The sequence below is a fragment of the Theobroma cacao genome, chromosome 6, assembly GCF_000208745.1.
Source record: "Theobroma cacao cultivar B97-61/B2 chromosome 6, Criollo_cocoa_genome_V2, whole genome shotgun sequence".
In the NCBI taxonomy this organism is placed as follows: Eukaryota; Viridiplantae; Streptophyta; class Magnoliopsida; order Malvales; family Malvaceae; genus Theobroma; species Theobroma cacao.
The window spans coordinates 23,833,918-23,852,108 of NC_030855.1; the positions used below are offsets into that span (position 1 = coordinate 23,833,918).

The 18,191-nt window shown below is 40.8% G+C and overlaps 5 protein-coding genes across 9 annotated transcripts; 1 reads left to right on the plus strand and 4 right to left on the minus strand.

Annotated features, from left to right (window-relative positions):
• Positions 454-3,838, plus strand: LOC18596851. The gene has a single exon (XM_007025564.2). It carries the CDS (start codon positions 572-574, stop codon positions 3,488-3,490), a length of 2,919 nt encoding a protein of 972 aa, XP_007025626.2. The 5' UTR covers positions 454-571; the 3' UTR covers positions 3,491-3,838.
• On the minus strand, positions 3,778-10,701 carry LOC18596852 (callose synthase 11). 4 transcript variants are annotated; one of them, XR_001928479.1, is made up of 4 exons: positions 4,929-10,701; positions 4,573-4,677; positions 4,290-4,438; positions 3,778-4,126 (listed from the first exon to the last, which is right to left on the minus strand). XR_001928479.1 is itself a non-coding variant. In XM_007025565.2 (2 exons), the coding sequence occupies exon 1, from the start codon at positions 10,276-10,278 to the stop codon at positions 4,936-4,938; it is 5,343 nt and encodes a 1,780-aa protein (XP_007025627.2). In that variant the 5' UTR covers positions 10,279-10,694; the 3' UTR covers positions 3,778-4,126; positions 4,929-4,935. The 4 variants fall into 4 exon arrangements, 1 of the variants encoding a protein (XP_007025627.2); XR_001928480.1 differs by having other exon boundaries at positions 4,290-4,462; XR_001928478.1 differs by lacking the exon at positions 4,573-4,677.
• LOC108662581 (pentatricopeptide repeat-containing protein At2g33760) lies at positions 11,556-13,900 on the minus strand. Its single transcript, XM_018123227.1, has one exon. The coding sequence runs from the start codon at positions 13,863-13,865 to the stop codon at positions 12,099-12,101; it is 1,767 nt and encodes a 588-aa protein (XP_017978716.1). The 5' UTR covers positions 13,866-13,900; the 3' UTR covers positions 11,556-12,098.
• On the minus strand, positions 14,036-16,356 carry LOC18596853 (probable 2-carboxy-D-arabinitol-1-phosphatase). 2 transcript variants are annotated; one of them, XM_018123259.1, is made up of 8 exons: positions 15,964-16,052; positions 15,792-15,905; positions 15,345-15,496; positions 15,009-15,128; positions 14,831-14,930; positions 14,520-14,659; positions 14,352-14,431; positions 14,036-14,251 (listed from the first exon to the last, which is right to left on the minus strand). In XM_018123259.1, exons 2-8 carry the CDS (start codon positions 15,826-15,828, stop codon positions 14,128-14,130), a joined length of 753 nt encoding a protein of 250 aa, XP_017978748.1. In that variant the 5' UTR covers positions 15,829-15,905; positions 15,964-16,052; the 3' UTR covers positions 14,036-14,127. The 2 variants fall into 2 exon arrangements, with proteins under 2 accessions (XP_017978748.1, XP_017978747.1); XM_018123258.1 differs by lacking the exon at positions 15,792-15,905 and having other exon boundaries at positions 15,964-16,356.
• On the minus strand, positions 16,665-17,735 carry LOC18596854 (CASP-like protein 1C1). The gene is made up of 2 exons (XM_007025568.2): positions 17,294-17,735; positions 16,665-17,179 (listed from the first exon to the last, which is right to left on the minus strand). Exons 1-2 carry the CDS (start codon positions 17,446-17,448, stop codon positions 16,843-16,845), a joined length of 492 nt encoding a protein of 163 aa, XP_007025630.2. The 5' UTR covers positions 17,449-17,735; the 3' UTR covers positions 16,665-16,842.

Genomic DNA, 18,191 nt, shown 5'->3' on the forward strand with positions numbered 1-18,191 from the left:
TGAGGTTGGGACAAAACTTCTTTTATTGTGCATTTGCTATATCTTGTCTGGAACATAATTGGAAGGACTGGAACACGACAGAGGTCCCTGGATGGGTGTGGCTGAAACGTGACAAAATTTCTACCTCTAGCTCTCCTCTGCATGCTTTGCCCTCTTTAAGTCATAGCATTTCATTTTCACTAATCATTTGGGCCTGTCGCACGTTTTTGTTTGCAGAGCCAACAGGCCATCAGGGAGTTCCACCGTAAACATCATGTCCTAGTAATAATGGTGGAGGGTGACTAAACCCAAATTTTCTGGAATTTTGTCATTAAATCTTGTGCTTATATATCAAAATAAAACTCCTAATACTTGTGGTTGTTTCTTGGACATATAAAAGGTATTGAATTCGAGAAGAATATGGTAGTAAATCATTTGATTTATTACGATAAATTTGCTAATAGAATATCTTTAGTACTAATAATAACTTGCCAAACGTGCCCTTAAATGTATACACCTTTAAATTCCTGACCGACACAACTTCTTCACCGATTCCGACACCTTTTGTTCTCCATTCCCAGACCGGCCCGCAATGAAGCCGCCAAAACCTCCTCGTTTCTACCCAAAAAACCCTTCAAAAATCTGTGATTTCCCTTCAAGTTCTTTCTGCCTCTTCTTAGCTTTCTTTTTCCTCCTTCAAATCCCAAAAACTGCCTCTCTATTCCCTACTCAGGCCCCGCCTGAATACTCCAAATACTGCAATGACGTCGTCCCGGAATCCCCTGTGGAGCCCACCACTCTTTTTCCCAGCTCCACCGCTAACAACCTCGATTTCAGAATCGGTTATTTCACCGGCGGAGACTCCTTTTTTTTCCAATCAAATATCGCCGCCGATGCTCCCAAAGCTGCTGCCTTTTACGCTCAGTATTTTCACAACACCCTCTATAATAATACAACCCAAATTTATAAAATTCAAGGCAAGCTCGGTCTACAAATTCCCAGATCCTTTTTCGTTTCTTCTTCCAATGACAGTCTCTTAAACCCCCACCGTGGATTACGGCGGAAGTTTCGGATCAGGGGACCGAGAATTCCAGTGATCGGGAGAGGAACGCCGAGTTTTTCGCTAAGTGGGTATTGGTCGGAATCGGCTGGAAGGCTTTGTATGGTTGGATCAGGGGTAAGTAACGGGAATGCAGGTAGATATCGGACTTTTAATGTTGTTCTTAAGCTCAATTATTCGAATAATTTTAATGTTTTTGGAAGTTTAATTTCTGGGGTTTTGGAATGTTTAGATTCTGAACATAGTTTGAGTTACTTTGAGCCGGTTTCCTTATTGGGTGTGAGGAGGAGTTTTGAGAATTATGAGTTTAGTTTGGTTGAGAACGGAAAGGGAAGTTCTTGTTTAAGTGAGGTTGAAGGTGAGGGAGAGAATTTGGATGTTAGCGAAAATGATGGTGGAGTTTGTTCAGCAATTGTTGAACGTACGATTAGGTTTGAGTTGGACTATGGGAAGGATTGTGATAAAGCTAGTTGTGCTTCGGTTTTTAAGGATGTTAAATATGTTCCAAGCTTCATGTTCTTTAGACAGCTTAAGTGTGTGGATAAGGGGAAAATGCAGATTTTGTTGGGGTTTCATAACTCAAGTAGAATGCATACTTTATTCCCTTTTGATCCTAATACAACGTTGATTGGTGAGGGAACATGGGATGAGAAGAAGAATAAGGTCTGTGGTATTGCTTGTCGAGTTTTGAATTTCAGGGATTCTTTGACTAGAGCATTTGTTGGTGATTGTTCTATTAAGTTTAGCTTAAGATACCCCAAGGTTTTGTCTCTTAGAAATAGGTATTCACTTGTGGGGAAACTTTGGAGTGATAAAAGTGAGGATGATCCGAGTTACTTTGGCATGATTAGGTTCAGGAGTATTTGGGAAGTATCACCTGGGTTCAAGAGTGTTCTGGGTTTAAAATATGAGTATACAGAGGTTGATAGTGCTAGAAGATCTTGTGCGAGTAAAAATATTGCTAAACACAAGGGAAAGACATATCCTGATGGCGATTCAATAGACATGAGATTTGACATGTTGGTGACAGATAGTAAAGGAGAATCAGCATGGGGTTTTGCAAACCCGCTGTTTGTGGATGATCAGCTATATAAGCATCAGCGTTATGGGCCTTTGCCGTTAGCAGTTCATTTGAGCAATAATGACAGCAGGCTATTGAATATCAGCTATCAGATTAGCTACACATACCAGTCCAGTAATGCTCCTGCCTTGTCCAGAGTAGTTGAAATTTCTGCTGAGGGAATATATGATAGAGATACTGGTGTTCTGTGCATGGTAGGATGTAAACATGTAAGATACTATAATCAAATTTTGATAGAAAATGGTTTACTGGACTGTGATGTGGTGGTTACTGTCCAATTTTCTCCAGTAAATGCTGCAGAAATATATCGTGTTAAGGGAACTATTGAAAGCACACGGGCCAAGTCAGACCCTCTTTATTTTGAACCCATTAATTTGTCTTCAAAATCATTCTACACCAGACAGGCTAAAGAATCCATTTGGAGAATAGATCTGGAGATTACCATGGTTCTGATTTCCAATACACTTGCATGTATTTTTGTTGGATTGCAGCTTTTTCATGTGAAGAAACACCCAGAAGTGCTTCCCTTCATTTCTGTGGTGATGCTCATTGTTCTTACTTTGGGGCACATGATTCCTCTATTGCTGAACTTCGAAGCCTTGTTTGTAACAAACCGTAATCAACAGAATGCTTTTCTTGAGAGTGGTGGATGGCTTGAAGTAAATGAAATAATAGTAAGGGCAGTAACAATGGTAGCTTTTCTTTTGCAGTTTCGTCTTCTCCAACTCACATGGTCTGTAAGACAAGGCAATGAAAGCCAAAAGGGCTTATGGGATGCAGAGAAAAAGGTTTTATTAGTATCACTTCCTTTGTATGTAAGTGGGGGATTGATTGCTTGGTTAGTGCACCAATGGAAGAATTCCCGCCAGAGTCCATTTCTACAACCACACCGAAATGGTCTTCATATGACACTTCAGCAGCATTTTTACCAGCAATATTCTTTCTGGAGTGACCTTAAATCTTATGGCGGTTTGGTCTTTGATGGGTTTTTGCTTCCACAGGTAGTGTTCAACGTGTTGTCTAAATCCAATGAAAAGGCTCTTGCTGCTTCATTTTACATAGGAACCACCATGGTCCATTTGTTGCCTCATGCATATGATCTTTACAGAGCTCACAGTTCTTCAGGATATCTTGGTTTATCATATATATATGCGAACCATAAAATGGATTTCTTTTCCACTGCCTGGGATATCATAATCCCTTGTGGAGGTTTGCTCTTTGCTATCTTCATCTTCTTGCAGCAGCGATATGGGGGTCACTGTTTTCTACCTAAACGGTTTAGAGAGGATGCTGTATACGAAAAAGTGCCTGTAGAAATTGGTGTGGAACTGCAAGGTGAATCCGTTCAGAAAAACTTTTATAGCTTGTGATACTCAGAAAATTTTTTCAGAATCAAATACAGTATACTCTTTTATGACATCATGTTCAATAGCTATGGGCTTTATTTTCCATGTGCCTCTTCTTTGATTTCTTCTGCTTCCCAGTCTTGGTATCAAGTTATGGAGGTCAAAGAGTGAAATTGAAAAATATGTTGAATCAATATCATTTGCATATAGTCAAAAGTTTGCGAAGCTGATTTGTATCTCGTGAAGCCTTCTGTTGATGAATGCACCAACAAAGGCCCTGCAAGAAGGCTTATTTTTAACTGTTTTGCAGCTTTATGAACTCATAAAAACTCATTATATGAAATAATACTGTACAAAGTTTTTGACCCTTCATTGGATTTTCTTTCCAGACAACAACTTAGTAAGGTCAATAGGGAGGGGAAGTTTAGATTATTGAATATTTAGTCCTCAGCCTGCAAGGATGAATAACCATTTAGCACGAGTGAGAAGACCATTGCATGTTTGTGCAATTTCATTACTTCTGATATTTGATTCAATCAAGCTTCAAGCTCTGCCTCTTTTTCAATGATTTCAATAGCGTTTCCAGTCAGTGATTTTGCTCAATCACAAACACAGCCAAGAGACAGCTCAGGGTTCATAATTTGAAAATGCATTACAGCTCTGCACAACCAAAGGAATATAAAGGAGCTAATCAATGATTCGAGAATAAGAAAAGAAGAGGATGATTCATGCAAAACAAAAGCAAAAGTAAGCATCCAAAGCAACAGACCCAAAAAAAAAAAAAGAAATACTCATTCCAATAGAAAGAAATCAAGATGAAAACCAGATATCTAATCTTCAGGTAAATGAATCACGCTGGATATGACCAACCCAATCATAACCCCAATTTATCAAGATTCCTTATTACCCCGCGTAAAAAGGTCATGGCAAAGCATAAGAGAAGAAACAATCCATGGTTGGGTGATTCCTTTTCTGCAAAAACATAAGGAAGAAAATCTGGATTCCATAATCAATGCAGTTTCAGATACCACCACAATAAGAAAGCAAAACAAATAAACAGCTTTTTTATCCAACACTTTATTCATACAATTTATACAGAACTATACCCCATAATATATGTGGTTACTCCAAAGTCATCCCCTGCCAATCACTACGTGATGCCATGATAAGATTTCAAGCAAGCAGAGAATATGCAGGGCCCTTGCAGCTGCCTGCATCAGGAACCCGTCATCTAAGTAGCAGGCAGTCGGATACAGAATAAAATTAATCAAATATATTTGTCAATCATAGCACAGCTTGCTTGTGTGAAAGACAACTTCAGCAAATTCAACTTGAGTTCAAACATCAGTTAATAAAACAAATATGCCACCCAAGGCCCAAGCCAACCATATTACACAGCCAGAACAAAGATTGTTGAACAAAAAATGCAAATGTTTAAAGTGAACTTGAGACAAAGAGTTACCTTGACATCATGCCGTAGATTTTTTGCCAGAAATAATGCGAGATATCTGCAGACCTCTGCTGAATGCCTCATTGAATAAGATTCTTGTCTGCATGGACTGGAATCCAGGCAACCATGATAGCAATGCCACAGGAGCTATGACAATCACTCCAAACAACATATCATACAGCCGTGCCAAGGAAACTACAGTCTCCCACACCACAGTGGATTGCAGAAAAGGTCTAAGCACTAGGGCAATGGATATCAGACCCCATCCTGTAGGAATGAATGCCAGAAGACTTGTGACAAGATCAAGAAACTTAAATTTGGTCAAGTTCAGCAATAAGGCAATCACAAGTACTGTAAGTATAGTGACTACAAGCTGAACTACTCGATAGTAGATGTGCTTTTTTGCTGCATATTTGTCTTGAGCATATGCTATAATCACATAAATTCCAACAGCCACAACCACGTATATCCAAGATAGCAGGTAAACAGTTATACGGGTGCTTTTATCAGCAATGCCCAACTGATACACAATACCATACTGGAAGAAGAAGAAACGAAGGTCTAAAATTATCTCTAGTAGCTTTCCCCAGAGACCTGTTGTTCTCAAATGGTCTTGTTCCTCATACCACCATATTTCCCAGCTCTTATCTGCTTCTGCAAACACACCACCTCTACACCATATCCAATTCATAAAATCATCAAAATCATACACTGTCTTCAGCCAATCAAAGCCAGAAGGATTGAACACAAAAGGGGACATTATCCATGACACCACAAGGAACCAACTTGAAATGGTCATAGCTATGTAAACAAAAGTATCCTTAGCCAGTGGGCTATAAGAAGCATACACTGCTAGAATAACACCAAGTTCAATTGCCTTAACAAAATGGCTTCGAGCGTAAAGTCTATAATTTTCAGCAAAGCTCTTGTGCTCAACCACAAAACCACGCCCAGTGGCTCGGTACTTAGCACCCCCATGAAGGATGGTCCGACCAAAGAAATGGGTTCGTGTCCCCATAGAGAAAGTGTAAAAGAATGATGCTAGCTGCAACTGCATTTTCAAGAAGTCCCAAATTGATGTAAGAAACCCATGTTCAAGACAATTCTCAACAATCATTGGAAGTGCAGTGAACAGACCAAGCTGTATTATAAACTGCTGATTCAAGATTGTTCCAAGAGCCTCATTGCTGATACTCTTATTCTTGGCTTCCTTCTCAACACCACTGAGTGCAAGATAGAGGCGGCCCCACAAAAATGTATAAACAGTCAGTACCACCATCATCGTGTTAAAGTAGTGTCCTACAGTTGTGTAGTAAAAAGAAAGCATCCGAAATAAGTCCAACCTATGACCCAATCGGTAGACATCTCTGCTCAACACCTGCTCGCCATTGCCACTGGCAACCTTGGCCTCAAACATAGAGATCTGATTCAACCCCACATCCCTTCCTTTACCCACCTGCATATATTCATGATGTGTTACATTGCCACCTCGCAGAGTGCAATTGAAGCCAGCAAATATATCCTCACTGATATTAATCACTCTAGAAGCCTTGCTAATTCCACCCCTAGTCAAGAACCAGAATCGATCAAACACATCTGGGTGACCATAGTGCATTCTCACCTTCAAAGGGTTTGCTAGAACACGCTGCCCAAGGGTCACAAAACTTGTTTCCTGAGCAGACATAAACCATGCAAGTGAGGAAACTGAGCCTGTGAAGACATTCTCACGAACTCCCAAAATGGTTGGCTTCCTAATACCATAATTGGTCTTGAACTCCTCCAACAAATTTCGCATCTTGAGTGCCTCCTCAAAATAATTGTCTTGATTCATGTCAATGGTCTGAATTGCATCACCTCGAGTAAATATTATTGCATGATTCTGGTTCTCTGGTTTTCCTTCCCCAAGTTTCAAGGGCCCTGGCAACCTAATTCGATAAATCTCTACCTCCTCCTGCCGCTGTTGGTCGTACTTCACAAGAACAGAGTAATACTCAACCTCGTCTCTCTCTAACTGAACCTCATCTACATAGGCAACTCGAAGAGCTTCATTGTTTTTCATCAGATACAGAATTTCCTCAGCATGACTCTCTCCTTTCGCCTTTTGCCGGCCATACAACTGGCAGGTGACTACATAGGTGAATTTCATCAAAGCACATCCATACTCATGTCCCTTGAACAACAGACGTACACCGCTAATGGCTCGGCTAAGTTTCTTTGGAGTGGGCGGCCTAATACCATCAACCAAACCACGGTTTTGGTTTAATGAATGATGAGAAGCAATTTCTTGTGAGCCCGTTCGAATGTCCATCTCAGATGCAGAATCAAGAAAGGAAAGCATCTTAAGAGCCCTATAGTAATACATCATTCCCCTAACTGTTCGGGATAATGTCTGCCCTCTGTACGATGCCCAAAGACGGAGATCCCTCAACTTTGTCTTCCAAATATCATCATCATCATCCATCCCTTCTCTGTGCATCCGTTCCATAAAATTGCTCCACTCGTCCTCATAGATTTTCTGAAGATAGAACAAGGTGGAAATGCCATCTTCATTCTCATCTTGAAGCATTCCTTTCTTAAACAATACTTCTTCATCATAGTATGGAGTTAGAACACTAAAAGCCATCATTTTCTCAACATTAGAGGCACGAGGCATGTTCATAAAGAGTGAGTTGCTAAAGAAAGCAATTCGCCTCCGTGCCTCCAGATTCAGAGGAACATTATGCATTGAATCCTTAGAAGTAAGAATTGTTTGCAGACGCCTTAGCTGCTTGTGAAAATCAGCATCCTCAGCATCAGGAAACTTGATAGCATTCTCGAAAAGCAGCCCTTCATCAGTTGCCGGATTTCTAGGTGCCAGACCTTCCTCACGCAACTGGGCCATGGACCTCTTCATCTTAGGAAATTCTCGAATGCAAAGTTCATAAAGGGCCTGCAATAAATTTACTGCCTGACTCTGATCATTTTTCTGTTCCACCAGAAGATCAACAAGGGATTCTAGCTTGCCATGAATTTGCTGCAGCACATCCATCTTGTATGCTGAAGTTAACTTTCCATTCTGCATGTAGAAGTCTATCTCCTGAAACAATTTTAAGACTATGGAATACTCTTCAGTGCCATATTTAACGACCCAAAGAAGCAAATACTTGACGCTATCATAAGCTTCAATAACAGCACACCGCCCATACTCATTCTTGCATATCTTCAACCAAAGCCACAAGTCAGGTGCATCCGCCAGCTCTTTTGCCTTGCTGAGAGCAAGAAGCAGCTCATTGCATAGGAGAAAACATGGCCAGCGAATTACCCTAATCTCCCAGCAATTAGGTGGCAATTCCATGAGCTCAACCTCTCTATCACTAATGAGATCTTCCTCCCTCAAAGAAATAATTATTTCATTCCATATCAAGGCAAACCTCGTTGCTTCCACTTGGCTTGATTCAATCTTCTTGTACGGCTGACCAAGTCCATATCTCAGCTTCACTCGATGAATTGCATCACGAAGTTTCTTCACCAGTGTTGCTTTGGGACTTAGCAGCTGATCCTCTGGCATGAGATTAAATTGCATTGCACTAGCAAAGAACTGAAACCTAAGCCTAAGTTGCTCCATATTCCTGATTTCACCCAAATGCGAAAACAACCCAACTGTTGCACCAACAAAGGATGAAAAAACCGAATACCAGATTTGCAAATCTATAAAATAAATCAGAACGACAGGCAACCACAGCAACACAACAGCAATTCTATTGCTACTACCAAAAAACTGGTGCCAATTATAGCTAAGATTTGAAAGACTCAAAAGCGCCTTAGTTGGAGCAACCAGGGGCTTTATTTGAAGAAAATAACTGAATGCGAACTTCCAAACTAACACCACAACCCAAAACAAAGTATACCTGATATTATCAACTAAACCTTCCCTCAGTCCACGACCAACAAAAATCCAAGTATGAAACCACCACATCAACCAAGAAATAACCACCCAATCCAACCCTTCAATCCAATTCCTAACCCAGGGAATCACAAAAAACAACAATGACAACAACTCTGGAATGACAAACACAAACACAGCCTCAAGAAATGTAACAATCCTTTGGTTTGCTTCAAAAGACCATCTCCTATCAGCATTCTTCTGACTCCAAATCCTCCCATAGAAAACCCCAAATACAACAATCCAAGTCAAAGCAACCACACTCTTCAACACCATCCGTATTCCAAGCCACAAGGTCTCCTTCGAAACCAAACTATACTGAGTCCCAGCATCAAGCACAGATTGCAAAAACCGGAGGCCGGCCCATGTAATAAAAACAGTTAACAACTCCACCTGAACATCCCTTTCCTCCAAAGCTTCCCACGGATACTTCGTTCCCGCCCAAGCAACAATAATGGAAGCCTGTAAAAATAGAATTAACAGAATCCATAACCGATCAAAACTCCTAAACACATTCCAAAACGATCGTTGCTCAACAAACCCAGTTTTCCCAACTCTTTTAGATTTCTCTACTGTATCAAAGAAATTACTCTCGTAATCAATCGGCCATTTTAAACTCTTAAAACACCTCTTACTCCAAAAGTACTCATTTATGTCATCGTAGTTCCTCCAAGCCGAATGCGGCGCCGTTCCATTCCTACTACTCTCCACTTCCGTTTTTATCGTTCGGTAAAACGGCATAACAATACATTTCAAGAAAGCACAGTTACCTGAAATCGAAGGCACGAACGGCCTTCCGGTAAATTCATCGAGGTGTTCTTCTAGAACTTTGTTTAATTCCATTGCCATGTGATGGTAAATGTAAGAGAGGAGCTCAGGACAGAAGCGGAGGTTGGCGGCTTCTCCCCAGATTAGGAGGTACAGAGAAACGTAGAGGAGCTCGCGCGTGACGTCGTTGCTATTGCTACGGCGAGCGGAGAGGTGGAGGTGGGATTTGACGCCGAGGAAAGAGCACCAGGAGGTGTAGTTTTGGAGTAACTTCTTGCGGAATCTTCGGAGGACGTTAGGGTCGAGTTCGTGGGGTTTAGTTGGAGGCGGTTGGAGGCGCATTTGGGAGTTGGCTAAGTGGAGGACGAGGTGTTCCCTTTGGTTCCGAACGTTGTCGCTTTGGAATCCGAAGGAGTAGCCTAACCAGTCCATAAGGTCCATGTGTGGTTCCAACGTGATGAACGGTGGCTTCGGGAGGTTTAAAGCCGGAGATAACAGCGCCGCCCCGACGGCGCGTACTTCAGGGTATCTGAGGGATGGATGATCCGCTAGAAGGTCGTGGACAGGGATTATGTTGTAAACTTCTCGCATTGGCGGCGTTGGCGGCTGCTGCGCGCGTAGGGCACCACCACGGCCGCGCGTGGAAATCGGACGTCGCCGTGGAGCACTCATAGTTAGTTACTCTCACTCACTTCTCCCGCTTTTCCTTAATTTCTCTCAAAACATTTCTTTTTCCATTGCTGCTGTTTGCTGCAACTCTAAAAAGACTGAAGCACTGCTTTTGTTTTCTGAGAGGAACAAGACAGATAGAACCTGATTAAAAAGTGAAACGTGGACTTCGGGAGAAAGAAAAGAAAACAAAACAGAGAAAAGGGAAGGTTTTTCTTGTTGTTTTTTTTTTTTTGGGCTCTCGTTGGTTTAGGCTATAAGAATCTGGATGATACACGAAAGCGAGGGATGATTCTATCTAAGTTGCTTTGGTGATAGCTTTTTATCCCACACGCACGGGAAGCGAGTGAGAAACACCACTAGAAAACTGCTAAAATAGTACTCCACACCGCCACTAACGCATCAATAATTCGATTTAATGATGCGGAATTTGATTACAAAACCGCTTCGGATTTTAACCTGACCAGTCATAATCCGCCACTGAAGTCCTTAAAACAGAGATGAAAAGTTGGAATTTTGATCTGGAAGGTTTGATGGGAGGCGAACTCTGTACGTTGAACTGCGACTGAGTTTTTTAATATTAATTTGAATGTAGGTCCCTAGGGTTGGCTAAGATGTAACGGAACGGAACCTCGTGAGCTAGGAAGCAAGGGGCAACGGCTGAGATGAACTCATTCAAGCGGTGTTCTTTATGCGAATTCGAGCACCAAACCAAAGACATCCTTCCTTTGATTAATGGGGGCTTCATTAATTACATCATTATTTTGGAGAAAAGAAAATATAGAAAAAAGTGAATCTTTGCTCACGCCACTTGTTTTTTGTCCTTGTCTGAAGGGGGATTTGAGATTTCGGATGGGTTCTGTTTGGTTTTCTTGCAAGAGTTCATTAAGTTGGCACATGCGTGCCTTGTGGGCTTTGTCTTTAAAATCTCTAGTAATTTACATTCTACAGGCTAAAATAGGACAGCTTTTAAGTACAGAACGGACCAGCTTTTTTTTTCTTTTGTTTGCCTTTTTGTAATCGAGTTGGGTTACCCAAGAAAAGTATTGGCAGTTTCATTATTTTATGATGAACCCATAGTGCATGGAAATTGTCAGTTCGTAACCTAAGAGGAGATTCAGTGGGTGTCACGTGATAAATTGTAGCCCTCAACTTTCAGACAATGTCAAGTATAATTTGTTATTAATGGCTTCTCGCAAGGGCTGCTGTGGGTCTGACTTTGCACAGAAAGAAAGTAGAGAAAGAGAATAAAAGAGGGACTACTTTCTTACGCCTAGCCCTGGTAAGAAAAGTTAGTAGGGAGAGTACTAACGCTGTTATTAGTTTTGCCCTGTGGACCAATAAAAATACAACTTTGTTTAGGGGGATTAGCCTCTTGGAGTGAAAGGACAGTCATTAATCCACTCCTTTGTGCGTCATGGCTGTCTGTATCTCGGTATTTTCATATAATTAGCATGTTGTTCCTTCCTTGCGTAGAGAATAGAAAACTAATACACAATTTGGCTTGTCAATTACCTTTTGGATGGAATAGTTGCTATCCTAGCGTGCCGTAGAAATCAGACCAACCCTGTCCGTTACCTCATGCTCTTCAAATACTGACAAGGCATCCTTTTGGTAAGTGTTCAAAATGCCATTCCTGATTTGCCAAACATTTAATTATGCATAAATGTCAAATTGGCCTTTGGCATTTGTCACAGTGTTATGTATGCTGATCAATCTTCACTTATCAAGTTGTCAAACAGTCCTCATTCCCAACTACTTCTCTTCAAAAATGGTGATGAAACTGAGAAATTGCTCAAGCTTTTGATAACAAGTGAAGTTCATCACCAATAGTCTTGACAAGAACATGAGCCATCTTTAAAAAGGTGGAAGCGAAGCCTATCACGGACACTAATCTCTCTATTAGTAACAATTGAGATAAACTTGATTGCTGTATGACAATCCTCACACATTCGGAGGTTCTTGACAATCCTGATGGCCACACCAGAGCTGGTTTTTAATAGCCCAAATGCTATTGCAAGCTTCTCACTGTGGTATCTGAGGGCATGTTCTCTCTCCTCTTCTTCCACTTCATGCATCACAGATTCGGATGCTGGTGTATAGCCAGCTTCCCTGCACCTACTCATCAACTCATCCAAATACAGATAAATTTTATTTGTCTCGGGATGTGACTTGTCACCCATACTAAACAAACAAATCTTCTGATCAATATCTATGGTGCTATAGCCAACTTCCTTCTTCAGTCGATTCCTTATCATTACGTTTCTGACCTTTTCCACTCGATCCATCCTACCTGCCAATGCATATATATTCGAAAGCATTACATAATGGCCTGGATTTTCTGGTTCAATACTTAACAGATGCTCTGCCACTTCTACTCCAAGATCGAAATTCTTATGCATCTTGCAAGCCCCAAGCATTGCAGTCCAGACTGCCGGAGCTGGCTCTTCAGGTATCACGCTTATGATAAATTGATACGCTTCATGCAAGTGTCCAGCACGACCAAGCATATCCACCACACAAACATGATGCTCCACTGATGGCATCAGTCCATACTGTTGCCTCATGCTGGCAAAAATCTGGCGCCCTTCATTAACAAGCCCTGCGTGAGCACAAGCTGATAAGATGGCAACAAATGTAACATTATTGGGTCGTGGACCATGAACCCTCATTTCACTAAAGAGCTCAATTGCTTGGCTACCATGACCATGCATTCCATACCCTGAAATCATAGCAGTCCAAGCAACAACATTCTTTTCCTCCATTGAATCAAAAGCCTCTCGCGCTTTACTTACATTTCCACACCTCGAATACATATTAATCAATGCCGTGCCAAGCACCACATTCACATCGAAACAGTTTCTAACAATATACTCATGCACCCAACAGCCTAAACCAGCTGCACCTAACTGAGCACAAGCCGATAACAAACAAACAAATGTTGTGGAATCCGGCTTAACTCCCGAATCTTGCATCAAATAAAACAACCCAATTGCTTCCTTCCCGAATCCATTCTGCTCGTACCCTGAAATCATTGAATTCCAAGCTACTACAGTTTTTTCAGGCATTTTATCAAAGACCTTACGAGCAACCCCCAAATCACCAGATTTTGCATAGAAGCTCACTAGAGCCGCTTGAACATACGAATCCAAACTGTACCCACAACTCAAAACGTGACAATGAACAGTTTTACCGATATTAAAAGCCATTAAATCGGCACAACATTTAACCACGGCCGAGAATGTGTAGTTTGAAGGTGAAATATTGGCTGATATCATCCGGCGATGGTAGACAAGGGATTCAAGAGGGAAATTGAATTTGGAGGTTAATGTAATTAGGGAATGGAAGAGAAAAGTATCGGGCTTGGAGATCGAAAGGAAGAGGCGACGAGTGTAGCAAACGGGTGAAGTGGCTGCGCAAGCGAAAGAGAGGAGTTTGGTGATGAGGGATTGGCTACGACCCAGCCCGGTAATGACGATCCGCGCGTGGACTTGTTGAAGAGGTTTAAGACGTGGGCCTGCTCGGAGAATTGCGCAGTAGGCTGGTGAATGCGAGGACGGCGGTGCTCGATGAAGTTGTTTGGCTTCCATGTAACACTGCCATGAAAGAGAGTCAACATGAGAAAGAGAGGGAAAGTCTTGAGGATCGAATGGATGGCAACTTATAGTAAGTTCATGCTCCAGCGGCGTTAGTGTAATGCTGTAAACATCACTTATACTTACATAATGACCGTCCGATTTCTAACATCATATATAGATCATGTGTAAGAATAAGTATATATTCTTATTAATTACAAAGCAAAAATAGTATGTCTCTTTTTCTCACTATGAACAGCTAATTCTTCAAGCAGTTTCAAAGATACACATGATCACTATACATGTGGGCAGTCATATTCAAAGACTGCAGCATCGCTTCTCCTCTTTTGTTGAAACTAAATGTGGATATTCCACCATTATTCACATCAATTGCCCGAAACCTGAAGCACAAAAAGAATTGTTAGGGGCTGCCAAAGGTAGAACAGGAACGCAATGGGGCCTTGCAATGGTAGTTGTAATTATGTTTAGAACATGACATACCTCTCAGGGGCTAGCCCTAAAGCTGTGCAGATCAGTGCCCTTAACATTGATTTGTGGGTGACAACTAGAAAGTTTTCTCCCTGAGGAATGATAAAAGATTCTTACTCATCAATCAAATTGATTGGCGATGCAATAGATGGTAGAAATTACAAAAGCAAGAGAGCATACAGGTGTCAACAAGATTTCCCTCCAGGCTTCTCTAGCTGTTGCCCATAGTTTCCGAACAGGGTAGACACCATTCACGTAGAAATTCGCAGGATCCTCTCTCCATGTTACATACTCCTTTGGATATATTACCCTAGCATCCACTGCCTCCAAATTCTGAATGCCATTTAGTCTTATACATGCAGAACTAAATAAATGATGAAAAGAATTTGCATTATTCTAAAGCAGAATGAGCCAGTTCAGTTAAATGGGTTAGTGAACAATTTACAGAATCAAATCAGGATTCAATCAGGCAGTGTATATGTGAAACAGACCATTTTTCATGCCTTCAAGGAAAAACAGATGGGCCTCCTTTAGCGAATCAAGGAAAACCAGAGGCGCTTCCCTCCCTTGCCATAACACTTCAGCCGTGGTCTGCATTAAATAAAGATGGTTCAAAATCAAAGAGAATCCTATACATCCAACCTTGACGATTAACATTGGTAATCATACCTTAGCGCGGGATATTGGGCTTGAAAAACATTGATCGAAGTGCTTATTTGAAAGGGCTTGCCTACACCTCTCAGCTTGCTTCACTCCAGTTTCTGTCAGAACAGATAAGTTTGAGCTTCCCTGCAATACTAACACTAACAAAGTTAGCAGTTCACAATTCATGCAGTTCTGAGACACATGGAAGAACAAACTTCTTACATGTTCACAATAGCAGTCAACTCAAAACTCGTTAAACCCAGTTCTCACATTAATATCTTATAGATTGCAACTACACCCACCACCCACAGACAAGATCTTCTAATAGAAAATAACTAACAAGAGCAGGAGGCAACAAACCTGAACTCTACCCTCTTCATTCCAAGAGCTGAGGCCATGCCTTACAAGAGTTACCCTCTTTGAGGTCGATAGGGACTTACGAGTAAGTGATACGGTGGCTCTTTCAAAATCATAAGCAGTACCAGTCAGGGAATGATCATCTTCATGTTTATCTGCCATATACACAGTGAAAGTCAACTTTTAAGTTGCAAATAACATACAATAGTACTTCGTAACAGTGTATCGCGAAGTAATGATAATATTATTACCAATAATTAATTTAAGGCAACTAAGGAAGTTAGGCTAATTGTATATCATGTGATATTTTGCATTGATTGACAGACAGTCAGGTTCATTATGTGGTATAATCAAAGCCATATGCAAAATCAAATTAAAGAAAATTCTTCCAAGAGAAGAACTCCTTAAGAGCAGTAGCTGAAAAAGATTATACTGATTCAAGACAAGTACTTGGATAACCATACAGGACACAGCGATCGCGCAACATTTCTCTTGTCTAGCAGTTTCAATTTTTGAACTCACCAAGGAACCTTTTCATCTTTTCTATCATTCACCAGCTAAAATCTGATCAAAAAGGTCAGAAACAGGAAATGAAAATAGAGAAATTAAGCATAGAACTTACCAGCAGTTATGGGCCACTCTGCACTAGAACTTGAGCATCGAATTCTAAGCGTTGAACGATGAAGATTGTGGTGCTTTGTAGCTCTTTTGGTATCTTTGGAGGTTAAATTTGAGAACAAAGGAATGGTTAAGGACAGAGCTTCACAAACCATCTTCTTGAAAGATGGGGAGCAAAGATTATGATTCTATGCTTCTTCGCTACACATTTGGCACTGCGTACACTTGCTGGTTGGTGGTTTCTAAACTTCTAGGAGGAGCTAATAGCGTGGTGCATGTGCATAAAAGATTTTGTATCATCAAATCTTTGACCATCAGGAGTTAGGGACAGTAATCTAGTTTGAACGGTGGGGATTTATTTTCCTTCGATACACTGAGGTTTCGGGTGGGTGGTCCTCGTCCTCACGTTATCTGATGTCTGATATTTAAGATTTTTCTTTTACAAAATATCTGATTCTAGATATATATCGCTAACATGGTGCGGAAGATTCGGTCAAGTGTACCGTTTAACGGATGTCAGTTCCCTGTTGTCTTTTTACCATGTTTCATGTTGATGACATGGAGGGTTCTGTTCGGATAATGGATCATGGTTTGGTCCATTCCAATTTAGACTCACAAAGGCTTAAGCCCATCGGGCCATTACAGACTTTCTGAGCTGAATTCTGGAAGTGGGTTTGGTATCCATTTTACATCGCATTGTCTTAGTAACCGTTAAAAACATAATTTATTGGAGAAGTGATCGCTACATAAATCCTCAAGTTCAAATCTCCAATTTCTTCGAATCATAAACGTACTAATGCATTAAAATAATAATAAAAAGACAAAGCAAGAAACAAGAGAACATAGCAGAAAACGCTTAAACACCATATTACGATCTGTCTGCCTAAGGTTTGACAGGAAATAGGGGACTGAGGACAGCATGAAGAGAATACAGATTGAGCACCAAGTAAACTATTGCCGCGACGAAACCTGCTATAAGGGCTCCAGTGACATGGTCGCAGAATTTTGGAACTTGTCCGCAAATGGGCAGCCAACCTGCATGACTGTTCCCCTTCTTGCCAATCTGAGCTATTGCCAAGGCAGCTGAGATGCTTGAGGTTAGTAGCATTGCTATGACCACGTCTAGGATCACAATCAGGCGCCAAACCAAACTCTTTGAAGAGAGAAAGAGAACTATAAGGCTGTAGCCAGTTGCAATTGCCTCAGCAATCACATAAAACCTATGCCAAAAATTTGATTACCAAGAAATAATATTAGGAGACCATATGTGACGATTATCTCAAGAACCACTCAAGCAAAAATGAGAGAGAGAGAGAGAAGATGGTGAATCTTACTTGAATGTAGGGGAGTTGGTATATTTTGCAGAGAATTTCAAGTTCAAAACGTCGGCAGAGTCATGGCTAGTAACCATGACAACTGTTGCAGAAAGAGTTGCACCTAAGGCTAGAAGCCTTAGGAGGGTGGTGATGATCCTCCTGGTTTTGACCATGAAGATCGTCTTCAAACTGACTCAACCAGTCAAGTGATAGGAGGGAAAAACTGGGATTCTTTTGAAAAGCTTAAATGAACCTGATAAAGTGGGGAAAAATTGATGCAGATTTCAGATTTGAACAAGATGAGTACAGCACCGTGCTTGGAAGACAGATAGGTGCTAGTGCACTCGTTTCCTCAACATATATTTGAAGAGGAACAGAATGATTTGGTAACCTGCCAAAGCATAAAATTTATATGTTTTTTATGTTAGAAAAGAAGAAGCATGTGTGACACTGATGAAATTCAAAAGAAGGCACTCAAAACTATTGGGCAATTTTTGCAGTTTTTTTCCTATATGATTACATGTACAAAGCTTTGATTGCACGGAGAAGGTTCCTGCATTAGCTCGATATAGCTGAATCTGTTCAACTACCTCTCTGAAAGACGTACGGCTATTGCCAGTTTTTTCTGTCCAGCTGGGCTTTAGCCTTCAAGTCTTCTGCTAGTGGTCGGGTAAGTTAATTTATCTTTATAAAACGGATGGCCCTTGGAGGATTGATAATGCATACCTTGTTTCCTTACTCATGCATATTAAATTTCCTTTTTTTAGTACAAAAGTAGCGTGAGTTATACCACGAGAGAAATTTCTTTTTAATTAGAATTTAGATTCGAGATTTTCATAATAAAATCTCAAATTATTGTATTATATTATATATTTATTCTGTTAATATACGATAAACACGTTTTTCAATTCTAAAT

Coding starts and splice junctions, on each gene's coding strand:
- LOC18596852 (XM_007025565.2), bottom strand. CDS start 10,278: ATGAGTGCTCCACGGCGACGTCCGATTTCCACGCGCGGCCGTGGTGGT.
- LOC18596853 (XM_018123258.1), bottom strand. CDS start 16,114: ATGGTTTGTGAAGCTCTGTCCTTAACCATTCCTTTGTTCTCAAATTTA. Junction 14,660..14,830: donor CCTTGAAGGCATGAAAAATG/GTCTGTTTCACA, acceptor ATTTGGAGGCAG/TGGATGCTAGGGTAATATAT. Junction 14,432..14,519: donor GGGAAATCTTGTTGACACCT/GTATGCTCTCTT, acceptor ATCATTCCTCAG/GGAGAAAACTTTCTAGTTGT.
- LOC108662581 (XM_018123227.1), bottom strand. CDS start 13,865: ATGGAAGCCAAACAACTTCATCGAGCACCGCCGTCCTCGCATTCACCA.
- LOC18596854 (XM_007025568.2), bottom strand. CDS start 17,448: ATGGTCAAAACCAGGAGGATCATCACCACCCTCCTAAGGCTTCTAGCC. Junction 17,180..17,293: donor ACCAACTCCCCTACATTCAA/GTAAGATTCACC, acceptor TTTTTGGCATAG/GTTTTATGTGATTGCTGAGG.
- LOC18596851 (XM_007025564.2), top strand. CDS start 572: ATGAAGCCGCCAAAACCTCCTCGTTTCTACCCAAAAAACCCTTCAAAA.